Below are 8,802 nucleotides of genomic sequence, written 5' to 3'. Positions count from 1 at the left end.
GGGGGGAGGGGAAGGGAGAATTGGGTTACTAAGCTGGGTGTCACCCCACAGGCGTCCCGAGTGGTCCTTCCTCTGGCTGCAGGCACCCCTGCGCAGCCTGCGCTATGGCATCTGGCGACAACACCGCTGCCGGATCAGCCTGGGGCTGGCACTGCTGCTGCTCCTCGCCCTGCTCCTCACCTTCATCTACGCCGCCCCGGTGAGTCTGGGGGGCACGGCTGCCCCCCCGATTTCCACCCTCACCAGTTGCAAAGCCCCCTCCAAGCTCCCCTTTCTTCCTCTTTGCAGGGTTATTTGGCCATGAAGGTGGTTAACCCTCTCCAGAGCTTGCAGCTTGCCGGCGGTGAGCATCCCGCGGGCGGTGCCGGCAAGCCCTGATGTGCCATCCCCCGGGATTGCTGAGGGGATGACACCCATCTGCATCACCCCTTTAATAAAGCCCCATCCAGTAACAGCCAAAGCATCGACCCCAACTCCATGGGCTGGGGGGACTGACAAAGGAGCTACTCCATTTTGGGGAGTCCCACGGCACTGGGACATGGCCCCCGACTCACTACGGCACTCGACAGCATCGGTTTGGGGAGGAAATGCTGCATCCGGGGGACTCAGCCGCGACCAGGAGCACAGCTGTGTCACACACACACCAATGTTTATTCCAAGACACCAGTTACAGCTCCAGGGAGAGGCGCATGTTTCACTCCTGGTTATCAGGCAAAAAGAGGCAAAAGACCAGAAAAACTCTCCTTTCATGCCACAACCACCATTGGGCACTTGAAAAAAACCTCCCACCTAACCCAGCAACAGCATCCTGCCAAAAAAAGGCTGGGCATGTGTGTCCTCCCCCCCCGCCCTGGGTACCACTGGGACCCCCACGGGGATCCATCCTGGGTGCGAGCATTCTGGAAAGCTGCGGGGCAGGGACACAGCTCCCCAGGACACTGGCGAGGAGGGTGCTGCCAATGATGGGGCTGGCGGAGCAGCAAATTTGCCCTCTTGATGTCCGCAGAGCCACTAAGACTCCCCTGGGACAAACTGACTTAATATCTCCCTCTCCTGAGTCCCTCTGGGGACCCTGCGGCCTTCTGTGCCATCACACTGCAAGCAATCGATGGGGTCCCGGGAGGGGGGGTGAAAGTGGCTGCGACGACTGGCAAGAGAAACGCAGAGAAATCATTGACCAAAGCAGTCACTGAGGTAGGAATAAACTACGACTCCCTGAAAGGCAGCGAGAGCTCCGGCTCTGAGAGGCAGGGGAATCGCCCCACGAGGCTCAGATCCTCCTTGGAGGGGCCCCGGGATGCAGCGAGCACCGAGGGGAAAGCTGCCAGAAGCCATGACACGACATGCAAACAGCACCGGTGCAGGAAGCCGCGCCAGGACGGGAGGCGTGCGGAGGCGGCGGCATGCTCAGCGGCAGCCCTACGGAGCGGGGAGAGGGACCGAGCCCCGAGACATAGCAGCAAATGGTTATGAATGATGGGGAACCCAGTGTTACACCCCAAACCGAGGAGAGGTCTGCAGCGAGGGGCTGCCCCAGGTTGGCTTCACAGAGGGCACCAGCTGCTCCCCAAGGGATGAGCCCAGCAGCCAGGCATGTTCCCAGCTCGACCTACCTTGTCACCAGGGAAAACCATCAGCATTCCCTGCCCCAAAACACCAAACCTCGGCAACGAGCGGGACGGAGAGGGGTTGCACAGCAGCAGGGGAATTCAAAGTATAAAGAAAAGCAGTCTGGTCTCCAAAGACAGCCTAAGGGCAGGCAATGGAAAGCAGCCGAAGTGGGATGAATGGCTTGGAAAATCCCTCCTGGAAATGAAACTGCTTGAGACGAGAGGTTGTGAGGATTACGGTAACACTGCAAGGACTAGTAGGAGTCTGGTGAGGAAAGCAGGCGCTCACTGGCATCCCTCTCAGCTGGGATTTCACAGCCGAGGTGGTGACTTCTGCCCGCATTTGGGCTCCACGTACGGCAGAGAGATGGCTCAGCGCCACCGGCACCCCACAGCACAGCCCGTCCTCCTAAACGACTCACAAAGCAAAGCTCCTCCATAGGACAGCAGGTCCATTCCCGCAGCGCTCAGCTCCCAGTCCATTGCACACCACGCTGAGGATCCCTGCTCCCACCAGGAGCAGCGTGGGAGTTCTGGAGCCCGATAAGAAGTGGCGGACATCCCCGCTGGGGTTTTTGAGGGGGACATGAGGGTCCCTGCTATGAGGGTCAGTCCATCACATTCTGGCCAGTCTGGGATGGGTGGGAGTCAGGACATGGCTAGCAAGGACTAGCAACAGGCCATCCCGGGGGGGGGGTTCCCAAGTCAATAGAAGTGTTTCCGGCTCTGCTCCTGCCACTTGTTGTAGACAATGACTCCAATGACGATGGCAAAAACAATGGCAACAAGGGAGAAGAAAACGATTAAGAAGAGAGCCAGGCCGCTCATGGGCTCCAGCGGTGCCTCCACTGCATGACAGAGGAAGAATAACAACCTGTGAGCTCCCAGAGAGCCCAGCACCCCAAAACCCAGCTGAGATTTGCCTGCACTGGGGGAGTTTACCCACCCCACACTGACACACCGGTAACCCCACATGCCACACACACCCTGCCAGGCTCACACCACCCCAGGGTTTGGCTTCCCAAAGCTTTCTGGGCCAGCTCGTCGTAAGGGCTACAGCCCCGAGACCTCAGGGGCTCGAGCCCCACAAGGGGCTCGTGGACACATCTGCAGTGGAGTTTCTGGAGGGAAGATGGCACCATTGAGGTTCAAACCTCTGTGAGCTTCCAGTGGACCAGCACACCCCATTTTGGTCACAGCACGAGCAAAGCAGAGCGGACATGCTTAGCCCGGCAGGCCGGGGTTCTCCAGGAAGGCAGCACCTCTCCAAGGGCAAGCACTGCTGCCCACTATGCCCACTCCAAACAGAGACGGGCTGTGACACCAGTTGTGTCACACAGCAGGCAAGAACAACCATTGGCGGAAGGAACAGGGCACGGACCGCCCGATTCCAGCTGGAGCTTGGCTGGTTTGCTGGCGAGATGATGTGGTTTCTGCTCTGTGAGCACCACGGCTCCACAACCCTACAAATCCCTCCAAATCCCTGCCAGTTCCACCTTCCCCTGCATGAGGCCAACGGCTCCTACTCACTTCCCGGCAGCTTCAGGTTGTCCACAACTGGCAGATACACCTCTCTGTCCCGCTTCTCCTCCTCTGGCGTCCGCTCCACTGTTAGCTGGTAAAGCTTCAGCGAAATGATGTCGTGGTTGTCTGGAAGCAGACCAGAAATGTATCCTGAGACGTCACCAATAAGTATGGCTCCAGCCAGGGATTCGAGTGCCACAGGCAGCACCGTGGGATGTTACCACTTGGGACAAAAGGCGCTGGCTTTTCCCTCCCAAGGGGGGAAAACTCACCTCCGCAGGGCAGGGTCTACGTCGGGCTGAGACCTGCGCCCCAGCACAGGGCCCTCTGCCAACAGGAACCTTTAAGCTACTTAAACTGAAAAACAACAGCCCAGATTGGGAGATCATCTGACTCAAAACCGCTCGGCCACCCGAAGGGAATGTGTTAGCATCGGCCTCATGTGGCCCTACTTCCTTTGCTCGTGATGATGGAGTTATTAGTGGGACAAGGCGAGCGCTCCACGCCAGCCTGCCAGCTCCCCGGGCACTGGGCAGAGATCTGAGAGAGAAAAGGAACTTTTGTTGGAGGCAACAATGGGCCCAGACACCAGCCATCAATGCGCTTTTGTAGAGGCATAACTCAATTTGGGCTTAAAACCTGCCGAAAGAGGCACAGCGGGATAACATCAGGCCTCATGGCACCTCGACCAGCACTGGGAGAGGAGCATTAGGCTGAGGAAGGGGGAGGGCTTTAGCTCTCTGCAAAACCTGATTTACATCGGCCCACATTGCACCACCATTTCCAGGCACACCTCGCTGGTCCCTCCCTCAGTAACAGGTGGACAATAGCTCTCAGGCTATGAAATCCAAAGTGAAATACTCCCAGGCATGTCCCAGAGACAGGGTCAGAGAGCAGGAGCAAGCATTGTAGCTTGGCTGTAACGCCTGGGGCGTTTGCAGCAAAGGCGGTTATTTCCAGCACTGCCCTCAGGGCTAACCCAGGCACCATGGGCTGTGGCAGGAGAGTACAGATTTTTTTTTTTCAGTGCTCATCCTGTTTTTACTCCTCCCAAGCTGCGTGTTTCGGAGACAGACCCTCTGGCTGAGCTGATACAGCCGCTTCACTGCCATGTCATTAAGAAAGGCTGGCTGAGGTCGGGCTGTGGCTCCGCAGGGAGCTCATGGAAAGTGTGAAACACTGCCTAGACAAAGCGCTTGGGGGAGTAACGCGCCCAGACTGGGCTTCTGGCTCCTCAGGAGTTGCTGCAAGATAAAAAACAAGGTGCCTGCTCACAGCTCAAGGGTGTTTAAAGCATGGAAAGGCCCTCACGTGCTTCTGTAAGCCCCACCACGTACTGAGCTGCACCTCCAGATACCCAAAGCTGCACAGGAGCTGCCAGAGCGGCTTGGGAAACGAGGCTGGGGGCCCCAGGGCAGTACCTGACAGGTCTCCAGTGACAGAAGAAGTCCCAAAGTAGTACCCGCGGGGCAAGCGCACGCCCGGCACATCGATGCAGTCTCTCCACTCGTGCTTACCGTCGATATCGATCAACACCTGAGAAAGAAGAAGCTCCCTTAGTCCCCCCCATGGTCCCACTGCCCACTCTGCCCTGGCAGGCAGCACTCACCGTCAGTCTCCTCTTCACGTAACGGATCACCAAGAAGGTGTCGTGGTTGAGGTTGCGCACCATGGCCGTGCAGCCCCCCAGCTCCGTCGGTCGGCCGTCCCGGTCGTGGTCGTAGGTGAGAGAGCCGTTGTTTACCATGGCCGAGATGTACGGGAAGACACGCTGCGAGGGGGAGCAAGGCTCAGGGTGAGTTTCTGCTCTCGCCCCACCAACCATGGCTCGGTTCTACCAGCTGCCTGTGAATCCTGGCACACCTCCAGGGTCAAGAGCCACGACAGCCCTACGGACCCCAAACTCCTTCACCCCCCAAGAATCTGCCTCAACAAGACAACAGCACGATCCCACTCCATCCCTCAGCCTTCCTGGGGCTCAACCTCAGCTCCCAGGTACCCAGGATGGAGGACAGCCAGTTTCCATGCAGTCTCTCACAGAGGGATTTCTGGAGATCGGAGGAGGGAACTCCTCAACTGTGAGCCAAGGTGAAACCCAAGAGCTTGGGAATGGGTAGGTCAGCAAGAGCAAGTACCTGATTTCCCGGGCTGTACCTCCTCTTCTGAGCCTGCCAGTCCAGGGTTATCGCAAAGCAAGAAAGAGCACAGAAGCAAGACGGTCACAGACCAGAGTTTAGTATTAACCTGCAACCTCGAACCTTCCTCCCTAGAGAGCTCGGCGCATTGTCGGCTTAGCTGAGACTAAAGCTAAGAGGGGTTTAGGTGTTAGATGTCAGGTGTCGAATCCCGGGACACATGGCAAGGAAATGGCACCGGTGGGCAAAAGCCACATTGAGTGTTGCCACATACAGCATTTCTCCTCCTCGCTGCACAGCAGCTCGCTTGCACAAAAACCAGCACCCCAACAGGGGACACATCAGCCATGACAGCTCCCCAGGGACCCACAACTAACCTGCCCCTCTTCCCTCAAGAATAAGACACTTCTTTTTGTCCTTTTAAAGGTGAGAGAAAGCAGCCGTGAACCCACACACCATCACAGCAACCGGCCAATCAACATTTCTCCATCTCTTCCCTTCCTCGGCGCTTGACTGGAGGAGGGCAGCCCCCTCCAGTTGCAGACTGAGCTGGGAAGCCGGAAACCAATGTTGCACTGATCATTTCTTTTAAATAAGACCTGTTGTGCATCCATTTACCCCAAAAAAGCAGAGCTGCCACCCCACAAATCCACAGGATCCATCCAACAACATGCTAATCCCCGTGCACTGCTGGTAACACAGTGCCAGGCGGCTCAGAAAGGCTTTTACGAGCACAAAGTCCACCCCTGCACCAGAGCCGGCTTCTTTGGATGTTCGAACAAAAGCTGGTAGTTACTCAATGTTCGCTCGGCAGCTCCGAGGTCAGGGCGCATCCCAACCGCACCCTTTTGTCTCTCTCCATGGGAGGAAGGGGGTCCTGCGGGGTGGTGGGGTTAGCGCCAAGGTCTTGGGGTAAAATAGTGCCTATTTTTTAGGGGTAACTGGAATCAAGAAAGGGCCCAGCTTTGTTTTTGGAGTGATGAAACAGATTCCAGCATCAGGGTGGGAAGGGCCTGGTTCTAACTGCCCCTACAGTCCCTTCTTCACAGGAACGGATGCCAATAAACCCCAAAGAAACAACAGATGCATCAGGAACACAAAGGTCTCTAGATGGGCATCTTACAAAGAGGCAGAGCACAGTCACACTGCATCCTTGAGAGCAGGGAAAGCCTCCTGCCAGCTAGCTGCCATGAAACAGCCCCATCGTGCTGGCAGGCCTGGGCTGGCAGCTCGGGTACTGCTCTACTCAAGGTCTACAAAGACCACACACTTGGTACAGCTTCACCTCAACCGCTACTTGCTGGCAGCCTCCAGAAAGCACAGGAGCTCACAACACGGAGGTGGTGTCACCAACTAGTTTTCTCCTGCCCTGAAAGCCTTTTCTTGGGTAAAGCTGACCACAAAACTACCCCTCAGCTTTTCACGCCTCTGAAGAGTTATTGCCTCACTAGGAAGAAAAACCAACTACACGGAGCACAGCAGGGGAAAGGCAGTGGAGAGGAAGCAGAGTAACATCTGGTCTCTGATTTAAGAGCTCAAAAAAGATCGTACCGCACCAATGAAGAGCTGTGTTTGCGGCGACACGAGCCGTAACCTCGGCGCTGCCTGTGCCACACTCTGCAGGCAGCCGGCAAGCAGCACGGTCCTGTTTATCCTTCCTAGCTCACCTCCTGCTGCTTCTCCTCATTTGGATAGGTGTCCACAAACACTCCCAGGCCCAGGAAGTTATCCTTGCTTCCAAAGACAGGTCCTAGAAGGAAGGAGAGGCTCTGAATAAGGGTGGCAAGACCAGGCAGGCGTTGCAAAAGGTTCATTACCGTCCCTTTGTGTGGCCTTGAGCAGTTAATCAAGTACACAGACCCTTCAAGTAGGGAAGTCAGAGAGCCAGATTAAATCCCCTCCCCTTTGCTGGTAAAGGATCAAGCTTCCTCCACAGTCTGTTTTTTAAGGAGCTGACTCCCAGCATGTGAGGCCCCACGCTTCCCGTTACACGGCCTATCTCAAGATCAGGGCAAAATAATCCCAAAGCCACCTACCCCCGAGCTGACTCCAGCCTCCCAGGGCCCCCGTAAACCCCCAACCCAGGGTGCTGAGGCTCAGAGGCAGCCTCATGCACGGTCGTTACTCTCTCTTTGCCTGCCAGGGTGAAAGAAAAACAGCCCAAAGGCCCAAAACACTGCAATTCACTGCTGTGATTTCCCCGACTGAGCCTAGAGACCAGGAGGGCAAGTCTGGCCAACATGTGTCCTCAAGAAGGTGGCACGTGCCGCTCGACACCTTCCCCTCAAGGCACAGCCTCCACCTCAGCAGGTACTGCCGGCGCTTTACCTGGCTGCATGCGATCTTTGGTGTACCAGATGGCAAAGCCGTCCCCGTTCAGGTTTTTCTTGCCTTGCCCGTGGATTTTAAAATGCACCTGCATCTCCCAGTCTCGGAGGTAACATGGCTGCAAGAGAAGGAGCGAGGATGTGAAATTAGGGTGTCCCTCGTGCCAGCATCTGCTGCTTCCCTGCCCAAAGGGATGAGGGGTTGGCGGGGACGGACCACCGCAACCAGCTGCGCCATCCTCTGCCCATCGCAACAGCCGGCAGCTCCGCACGCTGTCAAACCAGAAAGCGCACTGCCGCTCTCTGTTGCCCTTGCCAACAGACCATGCTGTCCCATATTTTGGATGCGAGCAAGAATAATTAATCCCAAGGGATACCATTAAGCTGAGGGAATTGGTCGTTACCCAAGGCTATAAAAAGCCAAGGGACTGATTCTGATCTCACACTATTCTGAGGCAACAGCAAAATGAGTAACTCGCACCCAGGAAAAGGGGAGCACAAAAAGCCCGAGGAGCAGCTCCTAATTGCTGACAAACCAATTATTTCTTGAGCTACCAACAAATTCCCTGTGCTAACAGGCACACAAGACAACGAGCTTGTAACAGATTCGCTCACACAATGTTGTGAAGCCGGCCAGTGGCTTCACTCAGAAGCCACAACATTTCACAGGAGCCGTAAACCCAAGAAAAAAAAAAAACCAACCCTTCCTCAATATTTTATAAAAATAAAAGTTGCGCGTGACAGATCGCTTCTGGTCTCGTAGGGCATTTTCCAAACCATTGGATCCTGAGGCACAAAACCCCCACCGATTTCAACCCCAAATGGAAATTCAACGGGAATTATCAAGGTATTGAAAGGAGCCTTGCTGTCTGCCGAGCAAAAGGCTTGTGGGGACAGTGAAACACCTAAACACCTTAACAGAGTGCAGTGCTGGTACACCATGCCAAACCGCCACTTTACTGGCCCCGCTCCGAGATGTGGGCACGGCAAAGGGAGCGGTGGGCTTGCTCCAGCCGTGGGTGTCCCAATAGAGACCCCAAGTCGGTCAGCACAGACACCCCAAGTTCACATGGAGGGGACTCAACCCTTGCAGGAATCACCACACCAAAGGCTGGAAGCTGAAGTGCCACTGCTACCCCCAGCCCAAAGTCCCCCAGCCCCCAAAGCCACCCAGCTCTAACCCCCACGGCCCTCCCCTGCCCCACT

At 56.1% G+C, this 8,802-nt stretch overlaps 2 protein-coding genes across 2 annotated transcripts in view; one reads left to right on the top strand and one right to left on the bottom strand.

Moving 5' to 3' along the window:
- The window catches only part of FER1L5 (fer-1-like family member 5), a 13,785-nt gene extending 13,407 nt beyond the window's left edge, over nt 1-378 (top strand). The window contains exons 47-48 of the mRNA XM_010563021.1: nt 62-199; nt 289-378. Coding sequence (XP_010561323.1) covers nt 62-199; nt 289-378 — 228 coding nt within the window. The remainder of the gene's footprint in view (nt 1-61; nt 200-288) is intronic.
- Nucleotides 379-745: 367 nt separating this feature from the next.
- The window catches only part of LMAN2L (lectin, mannose-binding 2-like), an 8,553-nt gene continuing 496 nt past the window's right edge, over nt 746-8,802 (bottom strand). The window contains exons 2-7 of the mRNA XM_010563020.1: nt 7,598-7,869; nt 6,937-7,019; nt 4,744-4,905; nt 4,556-4,670; nt 3,141-3,260; nt 746-2,458 (exon numbers count right to left, since the gene is read on the bottom strand). Of these exons, the coding sequence (XP_010561322.1) occupies nt 2,316-2,458; nt 3,141-3,260; nt 4,556-4,670; nt 4,744-4,905; nt 6,937-7,019; nt 7,598-7,869 (895 nt within the window). The 3' untranslated portion in view covers nt 746-2,315. The remainder of the gene's footprint in view (nt 2,459-3,140; nt 3,261-4,555; nt 4,671-4,743; nt 4,906-6,936; nt 7,020-7,597; nt 7,870-8,802) is intronic.

This window comes from Haliaeetus leucocephalus, unplaced genomic scaffold (assembly GCF_000737465.1).
Source record: "Haliaeetus leucocephalus isolate CR32 unplaced genomic scaffold, Haliaeetus_leucocephalus-4.0 Scaffold162, whole genome shotgun sequence".
In the NCBI taxonomy this organism is placed as follows: Eukaryota; Metazoa; Chordata; class Aves; order Accipitriformes; family Accipitridae; genus Haliaeetus; species Haliaeetus leucocephalus.
The sequence above is the reverse complement of the archived record's forward strand: the minus strand, read 5'-3'. Positions and strand labels throughout refer to the sequence as shown.